General features: G+C 42.9%; 1 protein-coding gene across 1 annotated transcript in view; it reads left to right on the top strand.

Moving 5' to 3' along the window:
* LOC109904090 (BTB/POZ domain-containing protein 7) overlaps positions 1 to 17,110 on the top strand; it is a 50,373-nt gene that overhangs the window by 13,697 nt on the left and 19,566 nt on the right. The window contains exons 2-3 of the mRNA XM_031788137.1: positions 12,861 to 13,084; positions 14,865 to 16,001. Coding sequence (XP_031643997.1) covers positions 13,003 to 13,084; positions 14,865 to 16,001 — 1,219 coding nt within the window. The 5' untranslated portion in view covers positions 12,861 to 13,002. The remainder of the gene's footprint in view (positions 1 to 12,860; positions 13,085 to 14,864; positions 16,002 to 17,110) is intronic.

Raw genomic sequence — 17,110 nt, 5'->3', positions numbered from 1 at the left:
GTGTTAACCCTCGCAAGGCTGCCGGTCCAGACGGCATTCCTTGCCGCATCCTCAGAGCATGCAAAGACCAGCTGGCTGGAGTGTTTACGGAAATATTAAATCTTTCCCTATCCCAGTCTGCTGTCCCCACTTGCTTCAATATGTCCACCATTGTTCCTGTACCCAAGAAAGCAAAGGTAACTGAACTACCTATCCCATCTGGACAAGAGGAATACCTATGTAAGAATGCTGTTCATTGAGTATAGCTTAGCATTCAACACCATCGTACCCTCCAAGCTCATCATTAAGCTTGAGGCCCTGGGTCTGAACACCGCCCTGTGCAACTGGGTCCTGGACTTCCTGGACCTCCACTTCACTGATTCTCAACACAGTTCCTTAAAGTTCCTCGGTGTATACATCACTGACGGTCTGAAATGGTCCACCCACACAGACAGTGTGGTGAAGAAGGTGCGATAGCACCTCTGTGCAATAGCACCTCTTCAACCTCAGGAGTCTGAAGAAATTTGTCTTGGCCCCTAAAACCCTCTCAAACCTTTACAGATGCACAACTGAGAGCATCCTGTCGGGCTGTATCTCCACCTGGTACGGCAACTGCACCGCCCGCAACCGCAGGGCTCTCCAGAATGTGGTGCGGTCTGCCAAATGTATCACTGGGGGCAAACTACCTGCCCTCCAGGACACCTACAGCACCCAATGCCACAGGAAGGCCATCAACCACCCGAGCCACAGCCTGTTCACCCCGCTATCATCCAGAAGGTGAGGTCAGGTGCATCAACAATGGGACAAGAGACTGGAACACAGCTTTTATCTCAAGGCCATCAGACTGTTAAATAGCCATCATTAGCCGGCTTCCACCCAGTTACGCAACCCTGCACCTTAGAGGCTGCTGCCCTATGTACAAAGACTTGGAATCACTGGCCATTTTAATAATGGGAACACTAGTCACTTTAATCATGTTTAAATAATGTTTACATACTACTTTACTCATCTCATATATATATACTGTATTGTATTCTACTGTATTTTAGTCAATGCCTCTCCGACATTGCTCAATCTAATATTTATATATTTCTTAATTCCATTCTTTTACTTTTAGATGTGTGTATTGTTGTGAATTGTTAGATACTACTGCACTGTTGGAGCTAGGAACACAAGCATTTCAATACACCTGCAATAACATCTGCTAAATATGTGGATGTGACCCACAAAAAAATATTTGATTTGAGTCTCCTCTTTTGTCTTTCTGCAATTTCGGAGGAAGAAATCCATATAAATTATTGATAAAGTGACTTCACTGTAATTTGAATAATGCATTGATCCTATTTCTGCCTGGCGTTTTGTATGGTAATGTGCTGTGGAAGGCTGAGGTACTCGGTCTGCTCTGTAAATGGCTGATTTAAATACAGAGACCCAACCCACTCTGGTGAGGTGTGTGTGGTGTGTGTTTGCGAGCTACAGAATGAAAAATGGGGGATGGGGAGTGCGGTGGCGTGTAGGCTAGCCTTTCCCCTGTCACGTCTCATTAGCGACGCATAGCCCAGCTAACCTTGCCACTCCCCTCCCCAAACCCACCACATGCCCATCCCAGTCCCAGTCCCAACACCCTGCTCCAGCCCAGCTGTCTCCCTCCCCCACACCACCAGACATCCTTCCTCTTCCCATTCAACATCAGCGAGAAAGAGAGCATGTGGGGTTAGACTTAGGAAGCTGAGGAGACACAGTGTCCAGGTCTCAAAAAAATAGTTGTTTTCCAAACATTAGGATGTGCTTCCAGGATCCTAGTTGAATATGTGGTAATTATGGTTCTTGCAGTTGATTGTTGTTTGGGCTCTAGCTGTGTATGGGGGGGGTGGGGTGTATTGTTTAGCTGGCGTTAAGGGATGTATTGTTTACTCTACATCTATCCTGCCCCTCAGAGGACTCTTGTCTGCAAACAAGACGGCACATCTCAGGGGTTTTCTCTTCATCCTGGATATTCAAATTCTCTACACAAATCCCTCTTAAGCCTGGCACAGTTTTATTAGGTTTTAGTGTATTGCAGTGTGGATATTTGGTTTACCATTGTGCGTATTGATTAAGAGCGTGTGGTTTTCCTGGGAGCCCCTGGGAGGCTGGTTAAAGAGCTGCTCAATGGGAGCAGACACAGTGATTTATTAGTGTGCTGGAGGAAAAACTGCCTTCTGAGATAAAGCAGATCTCCCATCACATTGGAATTCCCCGCCAGCCTCCCAGAGGGTCAGGAGCTGCTAGACTGTGTGTGTGTCTTTGTTGGTTTTGGGGAGATGGGGTTGTTGATGGTTACATAATCTTTAGTTTTGTATCAAACATTGTTTTGCTATAGGCAATGTAAATTACGTGATGTATTATGGCAATTTCATGGTAACGGAATTACGCTTTGACTCAGTTTATTCACTTTAAAATGTATGCTATTTTTACTTTATTTTTCTTATTATATATATTTTTTGTGCTTTTTACCCTTTTTATCCCCAATTTCGTGATATTCAATTGGTAGTTACAGTCTTGTCCCATTGCTGCAACTCCCGTACGGACTCGGTAGAGGCCAAGGTCGAGAGCCTTGTGCCTGCTTAACCCCGAAGCCAGCAGGCACCAATGTGTCGGAGGAAACACCGTACAACTGCCGACTGTGTCAGCATGCATGGACCCGGCCCGCCACAGGAGTCGCTAGAGCGCGATGGGACAAGGACATTCTGGCCTGCCAAACCCTCCCCTAACCGGACAATGCTGGGCAAATTGTGCGTTGCCTCATGGGTCTCCCATTCGCTGCATAATTATTCTCCTGATGTTTCACAAGTTTGGACATCACAGCACAGTAGAGTACAGTACAGCATAGATTACTGAACTATACTCTACTTTTATTCACTGTATTGTATTGGACTGTAGTCTACTGTGCTCTACTCACTGTACAGTACTGTACTGTACTGTGCTATTCAAACTTGTGAATCATACACTACCGGTCAAAAGTTTAAGAACATCGTTCTCATTCAAGGGTTTTTCTAATTTCTACATTGTAGAATAATAGCAGATGGCTACTTTTAATCATTTGTTTAACACGTTTTTGGTTACTACTGATTCCATATGTGTTATTTCATAGTTTTGATGTGTTCACTATTATTCTACATTGTAGAAAATAGTACAAATAAAGAAAAACCCTTGAATGAGTAGGTGTTCTAAAACTTTTGACCGATAATGTACATCTATGTTAGGTTCGGATGTGGCTCGGTCCGTTTGTGGACGTTAACATAGCGGCCAACGTGGACTGACCAAATTTCAACTACTTTTCCATGTCCATGGACGCCCAGTGTCGGCCGGTACTCAGTGAGTGTAGATGCTGGTTACAGTAAATGGAAAGAAAGGTGGCACCTGGGTAGGTGTCAGTAAGAGCTGGGAGAGGTGACATTAACTTAAGAGTGAGAGCGAGAGGCAGAGAGAGGGAGGGGGGAGGAGAAGGGGAAAGGGAGAGGGAGGGTTTTTCCACCAGACAACAGAAGACAAATAAAACCATTATGAGCTGACAATAACAGTATGCAAGTGGAAGGGAGGACAGTAGCAGGTGACCCAACTGTGGTTTATCACTATTATGATTTCCCATTGTAGCTATTTCAGTTGCAGTAATTCTGTTACAGATTTTTGGTTCACGAGTTTTAACCACCTAATACTTGATAAACGAATTTCAAATCAGTAAAATCACTATAAATAATTGGTACATTTACCATTACTTAAAAACCTCTTTGGGCTGAGATCCCGCTAACGGGATCGATATGACAACAGCCAGTGAAAGTGCAGGGCGCCAAATTCAAAACAACAGAAATCTCATAATTAATATTCCTCAAACATAGAACATTACACCATTTTAAAAAGATACACCTCTTGTTAATCCCTCCACAGTGTCCGATTTCAAAAAGGCTTTACAGCAAAAGCAAACCAAATGATTATATTAGGTCAGAGCCAAGTCACAGAAAAACACAGCCATTTTCCAGCCAAAGAGAGGAGTCACAAAAAGCAGAAATATAGATCAAATTAATCACTAACCTTTGATCATCTTCATCAGATGACACTCATAGGACATCATGTTACACAATACATGTATGTTTTGTTCGATAAAGTGCATATTTATATCCAGAAATCTGAGTTTACATTGGCGCGTTACGTTCAGTAGTTCCAAAACATCCGGTGATTTTGCAGAGAGCCACATCAATTTACAGAAATACTTACAGAAACATTGCTAAAAGATACAATTGTTATGCATGAAATTTTAGATCTACTTCTCCTTAATGCAACCGCTGTGTCAGATTTCAAAAAAACTTTATGGAAAAAGCACACCATGCTATAATCTGAGTACAGCACTCAGAGACCAAAACAACCCAAAAAGATATCCGCCATGTTGGAGTCAACAGAAGTCAGAAATAGCATTATAGATATTCACTTACCTTTGATGATCTTCATCAGAATGCACTCCCAGGAATCCCAGTTCCACAATAAATGTTTGTTTTGTTCAATAAAGTCCATAATTTATGTCCAAATACCTCCTTTTGTTAGCACGTTTAGTTCACAAATCAAAATTCATGACGCACGCTCACTAGGAGCAGAAGTTCCGTTACAGTCCGTTGAAACATGTCAAACGAAGTATAGAATCAATCTTTAGGATGTTTTTAACATAAATCTTCATTAATGTTCCAACCGGAGAATTCCTCTGTCTGTAGAAATGCAATGGAACAGAGCTCGCTCTCACGTGAACGAGCGTGGTCAGCTCATGGCTCTCTGCCAGAGCCCCGACTCATTCCCCTCTCATTCGCCCCCACTTCACAGTAGAAGCATCAAACAAGGTTCTAAAGACTGTTGACATCTAGTGGAAGCCTTAGGAAGTGCAGTATGACAAATATCCCACTGTGTATTCGATAGGCCAAGAGTTGAAAAACTACAAACCTCAGATTTCACACTTCCTGGTTGGATTTTTTCTCAGGTTTTTGCCTGCCATATGACGTCTGTTATACTCACAGACATCATTCAATCAGTTTTAGAAACTTCAGAGTGTTTTCTATCCAAATATACCATATATATAATATGCATATCTTAGCTTCTGGGACTGAGGAGCAGGCAGTTTACTCTGGGCACCTTATTCATCCAAGCTACTCAATACTGCCCCCAGCCATAAGAAGTTAAACTTTCATTATCCTCCCTTCTCTTGCAGAAGGTTAACAACTTCCCCAAAATGAAATATAAGTGTTTATATTAGTTGGCAGGGGTGTTTACGTCAACATAAACCCAATCTTTTATTTATGTCGAATTTTTAAGATGGAAAATTGTTGAAAAGTGTATCTATGCATTTCCCCCCCCAAAATATAGACTCTTAAAGGTAGGATTAGGCGGTCGCCTTCGGCGGCAGATGGACGAGGGCGACATTTTCTGAGCTAAACTGTCCAAGACACACCTCCAACAACAACACATACAACCTCACAATTCTGCCCAAAAACAATGACAATTTCTCTCAACCAGTGGCATATGGTTTTTTAGGTGAGCGCTGATGCCGCCCTGTGATAATCAGTCCCACTTTATCGAAGGCAGGGGCGCAAAATATTTTGATTGTTCATTCCCAGCACGCCTCTTCAGGTACTGTTGAAGAGATTCATCGCTGTGGCGCTCCACCAACGTTCCATCCAAAAAATAATCTAACATAAATCATGCAGCAGGTATAGGATATGGTAAAAAGAGTATGTGGCCTTTTCTGTAGCCTAAAAGATAAAATGTTTGACAATGTAGTGAGATGGATGCTTTTTACATCATGCAGGTTTCTCCGATCAAATAGCCTAACCTAAATGGTGCTTAATCAAATACAAAATGTGCTGTCATGTTAACAAACAGTATATCCTAAAAACAGGATAGGTCCAAGTAAAATGGACAATATGGAAGGGACAATCACATCTTTTGTCTAGAAGTTTCACCCCATTGTCATGATCAGCTGTTCATAGCGAAAAATAAAATACTTCTGCATAGTTAAATAAAGGTTCAATAAAAAATATATTTAAACACATTGTGAATAGGCTCACGGTAACTCCTGATAAAGTTGGATAGCTGATATTCAGAGCTTAAATGGCCAAATGGATTAGTCATGGGAATCAGGGTTGATAAAGCCAATGCAGTGACCTGTTTTACAAACGGTGGGCTTACCACATGGATGGGCATTCATGAAATTCCATTGGGGCCAACATGGTAGGCTATACCCCAGTAAGCACGAGCTGACGTCTTTTTTTTGTTCCTGTCTGGATCTGACATCTTTTTTTGGTGTTTTACAAACAGCAGGCTTTCCACATAGTTGGGCATTTGTTGGGGTTCGTTCCTCCTTGTGCCTTGTCAATCATTGGCTCATTGGTGAAATTAGCATTATGACAATATCTTTAATTAAATCATTCAAAACCTTTATTAATGCAATTGCAGACAATCAGGAACATAGCACGCATGTTTCCGAGTAAGTTCTGAATCAAAGCTAAGGTCCCATGTTATTTTATCAACCCCGAAGTGATGTCACTGCCTACGTCATTATCTTTTATTCATTAGACCAAAACCATGCATACACAGCTATATAAACAAGGCTTTTGGTGTGTTATCTAAAAGCTTAGCAGTAAATGTCCAAGTTGATTTATAGTGGAATGTCTGACAAGTCTTATCTCCTACACTCCCCTGCAGAGTTCTGTCTCAGTCACACATTTCTCAGAGGGGTCTCTTTTATAAGAGGCAGAGAGAGAGAGAGAAATAGAAAACAACTGTGGAACAATATTAAAACCTCATAATGTGTATATATATATTGTTAATCTGTAGTCTAGGACCCTTGAAAATATGTATTTTAAACATACGGAAAATATATTTTCACCTTTCATTCAGAACCTTAATTTAATCGTAACTCAAAGTGTGGAAAATACATATTTTAGACATCTTTTCAATATCATTTTGCTTACTGGGGGACTATCTTTTGGTCTCACCTAGGGTGGCAGAACGGCAAGGATCGGCCATGCTTCACATATTGGTGCTAATTGGCCCTTTTCGATGGAAATTCCCATTTATCGTTTGAAAACTGACAGCAGCAGACCAGTAGCAGACCACCGTGACTTGTACTTGCCAACAGATATAAAGACTTGCAGATGGTTTACTTCATATTTCAGATCTCAAACTGCTGTCAACCACAGTTCAAAGTAGGGTTGGGTCCAGGTTTGTTCAATGGAGGAGCTACAGTGCCTAGTGAAAGTCTACACACCTCTTGCACAGTTGTCAATTTGCTGCCTTAAAATTACATCTAAAAAGGGTTTAAATTACATTTTTTTCCCTCCATATGTACACAACCTGCTCCACATTTTCAAAGTGAAAGAAAAGTATAGAAATGCTTGAAATGAATAGTAATGTCTTCACACCCCTGAGTTAATACTTGGTGGAAGCACCTTTGTCAGCAATTATAGCTGTAAATCATTTTGAATTAGATTCTACCAACTTTGCACAACTCTTAGAGCAACATATACAATGTCGTCAGAAAGTATTCAGACCCCTTAACTTTTTCCATATTTTGTTACGTTACAGCCTTATTCTAAAATTGATTCAATTGTTTTTTCCCTAATCAATCTACACATTATACCCCATAAGGAGAAAGCAAAAACTGTTTTTTAGAATTGTGTGATTCGTTTCAGGAAACTAGGCATATGTCGCGGGTCATTACTTCACAGGAGAGCCATTTGAACGTAACCTTTCTTTTAAAATCAAAATGTGTTTTTTGGCAGAAATGCCTTCTGGAACATGTGAACTTACTTGTATGTGACTTAATAACAGACTTGTATGCCATCTGTAAATACGAATCAAATTGTTAAATTACGAGACTGGTTGGTTTAGCCACAGAAAACGACAGCAACCTTCCCGCTAGCCATGATTGGCTGAGATAATGAGTGGGCTGGACATGCCGAGAGATGAGTTCGGATTGGTCTGCCATGAAGCACGCTTCTGTCTATTTGAGCTGGTCAGTATGTGTAGGTAATCCTGTCTAACGCGGCTTTAAAAAAATGTATTGTGTAGTAGAACTGCATTGGTTTCTCAAATGATTGCCTCGCCTGTTCCACCAACTACTTCTCTGATAGAGTTCAGTGTGTCAAATCGGAGGGTCTGCTGTCCGGACCTCTGGCAGTCTCTATGGGGGTGCCACAGGGTTCAATTCTTGGACCGACTCTCTTCTCTGTATACATCAATGAGGTCGCTCTTGCTGCTGGCGAGTCTCTGATCCACCTCTATGCAGACGACACCATTCTGTATACTTCTGGCCCTTCTTTGGACACTGTGTTAACAACCCTCCAGGCAAGCTTCAATGCCATACAACTCTCCTTCCGTGGCCTCCAATTGCTCTTAAATACAAGTAAAACTAAATGCATGCTCTTCAACCGATCGCTACCTGCACCTGCCCGCCTGTCCAACATCACTACTCTGGACGGCTCTGAGGTGGACAACTACAAATACTTAGGTGTCTGGTTAGACTGTAAACTCTCCTTCCAGACCCATATCAAACATCTCCAATCCAAAGTTAAATCTAGAATTGGCTTCCTATTTTGCAACAAAGCATCCTTCACTCATGCTGCCAAACATACCCTTGTAAAACTGACCATCCTACCAATCCTCGACTTTGGCGATGTCATTTACAAAATAGCCTCCAATACCCTACTCAACAAATTGGATGCAGTCTATCACAGTGCAATCCGTTTTGTCACCAAAGCCCCATATACTACCCACCATTGCGACCTGTACGCTCTCGTTGGCTGGCCCTCGCTTCATACTCGTTGCCAAACCCACTGGCTCCATGTCATCTACAAGACCCTGCTAGGTAAAGTCCCCCCTTATCTCAGCTCGCTGGTCACCATAGCATCTCCCACCTGTAGCACACGCTCCAGCAGGTATATCTCTCTAGTCACCCCCAAAACCAATTCTTTCTTTGGCCGCCTCTCCTTCCAGTTCTCTGCTGCCAATGACTGGAACGAACTACAAAAATCTCTGAAACTAGAAACACTTATCTCCCTCACTAGCTTTAAGCACCAACTGTCAGAGCAGCTCACAGATTACTGCACCTGTACATAGCCCACCTATAATTTAGCCCAAACAACTACCTCTAAGCACCAACTGTCAGAGCAGCTCACAGATTACTGCACCTGTGCATAGCCCACCTATAATTTAGGCCAAACAACTACCTCTTTCCCTACTGTATTTAATTAATTAATTAATTTTGCTCCTTTGCACCCCATTATTTTTATTTCTACTTTGCACATTCTTCCATTGCAAATCTACCATTCCAGTGTTTTACTTGCTATATTGTATTTACTTTGCCACCATGGCCTTTTTTTGCCTTTACCTCCCTTCTCACCTCATTTGCTCACATCGTATATAGACTTGTTTATACTGTATTATTGACTGTATGTTTGTTTTACTCCATGTGTAACTCTGTGTCGTTGTATGTGTCGAACTGCTTTGCTTTATCTTGGCCAGGTCGCAATTGTAAATGAGAACTTGTTCTCAACTTGCCTACCTGGTTAAATAAAGGTTAAATAAATAAATAAAATAAATAGTGTTGCTCTCCACTTTCTGGAGGACCAAGTTTTTAAATCAGTGGAATTAGAGTATGATAGCTAAGGACATGGAGAAAACACCGGTCTCCAAATTACATCTTCAAACTAAGGGCAACCATGGCATTCGTGACAGGGAGAGGCGTCCATTCATAATGTATATGGGTAAGATAGGACTAAGACTGAGCTAGCTATATTTTCAGATATTACACATTTCAAATTTTTATTTTATTTATTTTATTTTTTACCCCTTTTTCTCCCCAATTTCATGGTGTCCAATTGTTGTAGTAGCTACTATCTTGTCTCATCGCTACAACTCCCGTACAGGCTCGGGAGAGACAAAGGTTGAAAGTCATGCATCCTCCGATACACAACCCAACCTAGCCGCACTGCTTCTTAACACAGCGCGCATCCAACCCGGAAGCCAGACGCACCAATGTGTCGGAGGAAACACCATGCAACCTTGGTTAGCGTGCACTGCGCCCGGCCCGCCACAGGAGTCGCTGGTGCGCGATGAGACAAGGACATCCCTACCGACCGGACGACGCTTGTGCGTCGCCCCATGGACCTCCCGGTCGCGGCCGGTTACGACAGAGCCTGGGCGTGAACCCAGAGTCTCTGATAGTACAGCGCCCTTAACCACTGCTCCACCCGGGAGGCCACACATTTCTAATTTTGACAAAGTCATTTCAAGTTAAAGTGTACTGTTAGCTAGCTTGCGAACATTAGCTAGCTGGCTCACTAGCTAACGTTACGTGTATGGTCTTATTATTCGTATCTCAGAGCCATTTGCTTTGCTAGTTATAGCCTAATATTAGCAAGCTAACATTGAACCTGGTTGGTTAGCTACCTGTAGATTCATGCAGGGTAGTAACGTCATGAGTTGGGATCATGGTTCATTGTTTACCTAGCTAGCTAGTTACATGTCGGTTCTCTCACATTAGCCAGTTATTTATTTATTAATTAAAATAAATATGAAATGAGCAAAGCCCAGGTAAAAAGTTGAAAACCTGCCTCAGTCTTCTGAATACCTAACCCTGGATGAGAGTTTTTATTTTTCAGTGGGACAATTACACACATTTTAATGCCAAAGACCAGAATGGCTTTCCAAGAGTTGTTGAGCGTTCCTGAGGGGTCCAGTCTCAGTCCTGACTTACAGCTGCTTGAAAATCAGTGACAAGGTTTAAATATTGCTGTCCTTAAATGATTCCCAACCAAATGTACTGATCTTCAGCAATTTTGAGTTGTGCAGAGTTGGTAGTCTCTTATTCAAACTTATTTTCAGCTTTAATTGCTGACAAATGTGCTTCCACAAAGTATTAACTTTGGGGGTGTGAAGACATGCGCAATCAAGCAATCCTTGATTTTTATTCATAAAAAAAAAAAATGTGGAGCAGATCATAGCTCTGTAGGGAAAAATATAGATCGCCATACATCTGTATTGCATTTATTGCCTGCGCTAGTCGACATTTTGTGAGGGGCAGGAAGAGAAAGTGCCCAAGATGAAGATATAACATATAATAATTTGTATTCTTCATAATAGCCTTTGCACATATATAGCACATATAGGGAGTGTTATACAAGAAGAAGTTAATGATTTGATTTTCAAAAGGAATCTTCATCCTCTATCTGAAAAATATATATTTGTTATTTTTTTACTTCTTACGGCTGAGATCCCGTTAACGGGATTGATATGACAACAGCCAGTGAAAGTGCAGGGCGCCAAATTCAAACAACAGAAATCTCATAATTAAAATTCCTCAAACATACAAATATTTTACACCATTTTAAAGATAAACTTGTTGTTAATCCCACCACAGTGTCCGATTTCAAAAAGGCTTTACGACAAAAGCACACCATCTGATTATGTTAGGTCAGCACCTAGTCACAGAAAAACAGCCATTTTTCCAGCCAAAGAGAGGAGTCACAAAAAGCAGAAATATAGATAAAATGAATCACTAACCTTTGATGAGCTTCATCAGATGACACTCATAGGACTTCATGTTACACAATACATGTATGTTTTGTTCGATAAAGTTCATATTTATATCCAAAAATCTCAGTTTACATTGGCACGTTATGTTCAGTAATGTTTTGCTTCCAAAAATTTAGCAATTTACAGAAATACTCATCATAAATGTTGATGAAAATACAATTGTTATGCATGGAACTTTAGATATACTTCTCTTTAATGCAAACGCTGTGTCAGATTTCAAAAAAGCAATACCGAAAAAGCACACCATGCAATAATCTGAGTACGGCACTCAGACACAAAAACAAGCCATACAGATATCTGCCATGTTGTGGAGTCAACAGAAGTCAGAAATAGCATTATAAATATTCACTTACCTTTGATGATCTTCATCAGGATTGCACTCCCAGGAATCCCAGTTCCACAATAAATGTTTGTTTTGTTTGATAAAGTCCATCATTTATGTCCAAATACCTCCTTTTTGTTCGCGCCTGTAGTTCACAAATCCAAATTCACGATGCGCAGGCCAGACGAAAAGTTTTAAAAATCCATTACAGTTCGTAGAAACATGTCAAACGATGTATAGAATCAATCTTTAGGATGTTTTTAACATAAATCTTCAATAATATTTCAACCGGAAAATTCCTTTGTCTTTAGAAATACAATGGAACGCAGCTACCTCTCACGGGAGCGCGCCTGAATGAGCTCATGGCCTTCTGGCAGACCTCTTACTCAATCAGCTCTCATTCTCTCCTCCTTCACAGTAGAAGCCTCAAGTTCTAAAGACTGTTGACATCTAGTGGAAGCCTTAGGAAGGTCAATCGGACCAAATTTACACTGTATCTTGGGTAGGCAAAGAGTTGAAAAACTACAAACCTCAGATTTCCCACTTCCTGGTTGGATTTTTTTCTCAGGTTTTTGCCTCACATGTGAGTTATGTTATACTCACAGACATCATTCAAACAGTTTTAGAAACTTCAGAATGTTTTCTATCAAAATCTACTACTAATATGCATATCTTAGCTTTTGGTCCTGAGTAGCAGGCAGTTTACTCTGGGTACCTTATTCATCCAAGCTACTCAATACTGCCCCCAAGCCATAAGAAGTTAACAATGGGGGGGGTTGAAATCAGTCGAAGTAACAGGATGTATGGTTATGCATTGACTAATACTATTCAAACAGACCAATTTCATCAGGCCTTGATCCCCATGGCACGTTACTCAGTAACAGAGTTACTCAAAACAATACAATGGGTAACTCCCCTGCTCCCTCTCTTTTCCCCCTCTCAGGCATGGCAGGCTGGGCTTGGGTGTCTAAAGAGGCTCAGGACCTGAGAGAGAGAGCCGACGGCTGAGGAACTAAGCACTTCTCCTGGGCAGAATGAAGATGCAGGAGGCGAGATCCCCGAACAACAAGTGAAGAAGAGTGACGATGGGTGCTAATGCATCCAGCTACCCGCACTCATGCTCCCCTCGTACAGGGGGGAACACACAGACACAACAGACCTTCATAGGTAAGTTTCAATGTTCTTACTTTACTGTAGTAGTGTATGTATTTACCTTTATTTAACTAGGCAAGTCAGTTAAGAACAAATTCTTATTTTCAATGACGGCCTAGGAACAGTAGGTTAATTGCCTTGTTCAGGGGCAGAACGACAGATTTGCACCTTGTTAGTTCAAGGATTTGAACTTGCAACCTTTCAGTTACTAGTCCAACGCTTTAACCACTAGGCTACCCTGCCGCCCCGACTTTGTTTCTTCAAAGTCCTCAGTGGGACATATCATCAGTGTCCACAACAGACCCTCATGGCAAGGATATGAACATAGATAAACGATATGCTTAAAATATGATGCATGATACAGCGAGGTTGGTGTCACCTTGATTGGGGAGAACGGGCTCGTGGCAATGACTGTATCGGAATCTGTGGAATGGTATCAGATACATCAATCACATGGTTTCCAGGTGTTTGATGCCATTCCATTTGCGCAGTTCCGGCCATTATTATGGGCTGTTCTCCCCTCAGCAGCCTTCACTGCGATACAGGAATGTGCAAGTCATTGTGGAGGGTGGTTGGTTGGAGTTTATCTTTTCAGTTCCAGCAACTGATTTAGGCTCTAGTTCTGTCAGTCAACTTTTTTTTCTTGACTTATGAAGTTGAAGTCATCTGTGTCTGGTTAGTTGGAAGTGTACAAGCTGCATTCTATCAGTTTTATTTTCTCTGGCGGGTCTCGCAGAGAACTGCTCAGTCATCCACCGCTGCCTCTATGTTCATTTCCATTTCAGACTCCAAGCATCAATCCCTCATTCATTTTCTAGGCCTTATTGATGGCCATTTATGAGTGGCTGCTTATGAATTTACTCAGATTTTATAGGCTTTTTGAGATAGTTTTGGATTCAATCAATGTCTGCGTAAGGAAAACCCCAGGCTTTTATATTCATTTTCCTGTTGCGCCTTTCTTGTCCGTAGTCCTAGAGACATACAGTAGGTCCAAGCTCATGGAGATTTGATTGAGTTGAAAGCCCTGTAGATTTCAGAAATAAACTGATGTTGTTTCCAGTTCTAAGGATTGTTGGTTGTAAGCTGAAGTCGCTGCTGTGCAGGCGTAGATGGAGGTTCATTCACAGTATTAGAATGACTACTATGTGGGTCACTGTGATGGATGTTCAGGGAAGGAAGGCCATAGAGAGACTTTTCTATTTGGCAGTGTTGCCTCTGACGCAAGGGTCCCCTGTCTCCAGCCAAACATCACTGCTATTAGGGGTAGTTAATTTGTGTATGGCTGGACAAGTGTATTGCATAAGACTACATAGGAGGGGGGACTTTCCTACCCCCAGACTGACAATCCAAAACATTGTTGTCCTCTAATTCCATCCATGCCTTAATCAAAGTCAGCTTTATTGATGCTTGTGATGACATCTGATGGAATTTTGATAATAATGGCCTGTTCCTTGACACAGACAGTTGAATTATCTGTGAAATGAGACTGGGGCACTAGATCAAGGGAGTGCCAAGCACGCTATGGGGGAGTTAGAGGAGAGTGTCTAGACTGCCAGGTCAAATGACCAGCCTAGGAGGAAATACCGCTTGGGTTTCATATGGTCATGATTTCAGAATTGAACAGGCAAACTGGATAATATCAAGCCCGAGGAATTGACTGCATTTATAAAACGGCTGTGGGAAAACAAGATACGTGTATCATATTAATAAAATCCTGACATGACTTCTTTCCCATTTCAAAAAACAACCACAACATTTGAGCCAGCTGACCTCTGTGTTATGTTATGTGTTGCAGGGACGTCGTCATACTCCCAGCAGGGCTATGGCTGGGAGTCCAAGCTGTACAGCCTGGATCAGGGTCACGACAAGCCCCATGACAGGAAGAAGAAGAGCCTGGGCCTGGCCACCCTCAAGAGGAGGTTCATCAAGCGCCGTAAGTCCAGCCGCTCTGCCGACCATGCCCGCTTGATGCGGGAGCTCCTGTCGGGGTGGGATGTGCGTGATGCCAATGCCCTGGTGGAGGAGTACGAGGGCACATCCTCCCTCAAGGAGCTGAGCTTCCATGCCAGCCTGGCGCGGGCCGAGGCACCCAGCCTGCAGCGTGACCTGTCTGCCCTCTACCAGCACAAGTACTGCACCGACTTGGACCTCATCTTCCAGGACACCTGTTTCCCCGCCCACCGCGCTGTGCTGGCTGCCCGCTGTCCCTTCTTCAAGACCCTGCTGTCCTCCTCCCCGGGGTACGGTGCCGAGGTCCTCATGGACATAGAGACGGCAGGCATCGACGTGTCCATGTTCTCTGCACTGCTGACCTACCTGTACACGGGGGAGTTTGGGGTGGGCGGGGCGGAGGACACCAGGCTGCAGAACGTGGACGTGCTGGTGCAGCTGAGCGAGGAGTTTGGCACGCCCAACTCCCTGGAGGCAGACATGAGAGGTCTGTTTGACTACATGTGTTACTATGACGCCCTGCTCAGCTTCTCCTCCGACGCGGAGCTGGTGGAGGCTTACAGCAGTGGGGGGGCTGGAGGGGGCGTGGCCACAGGGGGCGGTGGGGGGCTGGGCTCCACAGATGAGAACCTGAGGGCCCACAAGGCCGTGCTCTCGGCCCGCTCGCCCTTTTTCCGGAACCTTCTGCAGCGGCGCATCCGCACGGGGGAGGAGATGACTGAGCGCACACTCCAGACACCCACGCGCATCGTGCTGGATGAGTCCATCATCCCGAGAAAGTACGTGCGAGTAATCCTGCACTGCATGTATACAGACTTGGTGGAGCTAGGGCTGGTGATGAGGGGGAGCCCCTCGGCCGGGAGCCTGGGGGAGGTGCAGGTCCTGGTTGCCGGGGGCAGGGGAGGAGCCAGCACCTGCACTGAGGAGGCCATGGAGCTCTACCACATCGCCCTCTTCCTTGAGTTCAGCATGCTGGCACAAGGTAAGCTACGGTATCAACCATGAATGAATGGTTCTCAGTAGAGAGCTGGTGTTTACATTCAACCTGGCGGTACATGTTGAGGTCATCCCAGATCCCCTTATAATCTGTCCAGTATATGAGGATGAATGGTAGTCTGGGAGGCTGCCTGTAACAGCCAGTGAGAATATACTTTGATGCTTTAAATCCTTTTAAATCTGGGCTGGGTTATGAATTTGAATGTCAATCTGTCATGCTAGGAGTGTTATTTTAATGGCATGGGTGTCCATGTGATATTGCCCTTAGCTCTGTGACAGTATGGGTCTGACTGGGGATGGATATCCTCATATAACTGCATCTCTGAATGCTGAAATCTATCATAGGTTAGCAGGACAGGAGTGTGAGCCAACATCAAGGCTTTAATGTAGACTGGGCATTGGCACAACTGAAAAAGCTATCTCAATTGATCCATCCATGCCCATCCATCCCCAAGGTTGGGAAATACTTTTGGTGGAGGGCTGCACAGATTGTTTTGGGGGACCGATTTGTTAATCAAAAACAATTTGCAGGCCATTATAATTTCAACGTATTTCTATCTAGTTTTAGATGTTTAAGAGTGGCCTGGAGTGTTTTTTAACCTCAAATAATAATTTACAAAAATATATACCGTAAAACTTAAATCAATAGCCCAGGTGTTTATTTGCTTCAATCACTGAACACAACATTAGAGACAGGCTTCTATTTGAGCCAGGTGCCTATTTTCTTAATGCACACAGCTTTTGCTCATTTGTATAGTTAATTGTTTAATTCCAGCATTTGCTTCCAGCCTTTTAATTAATGTGTTGATTTCCTGCACTAATTTATCATTTATACACACTGTCCTGTTTATTTTTGTCTCAGTATGCCTCTGTTTCCAGATAATTATTATTCTGTCACAAAAAAATTTAAATAATTATTCTCCTCTTTGACTGTGCATGTTTGGCAGTTCTTATTTTCACCACTAGAGGGTAATCAGACGATTTCTGGGGGTCTGTTAGTGGTGCTTGAGACAGCTGTTTGTTCACCCACACCTGCCCGCAATTGCTAATAACTCATCCGCAACCGCCCCAATATATGTGAAAAAAATGAAAATC

Source organism: Oncorhynchus kisutch, linkage group LG14 (assembly GCF_002021735.2).
Source record: "Oncorhynchus kisutch isolate 150728-3 linkage group LG14, Okis_V2, whole genome shotgun sequence".
Taxonomy (NCBI): Eukaryota; Metazoa; Chordata; class Actinopteri; order Salmoniformes; family Salmonidae; genus Oncorhynchus; species Oncorhynchus kisutch.
The sequence above is the reverse complement of the archived record's forward strand: the minus strand, read 5'-3'. Positions and strand labels throughout refer to the sequence as shown.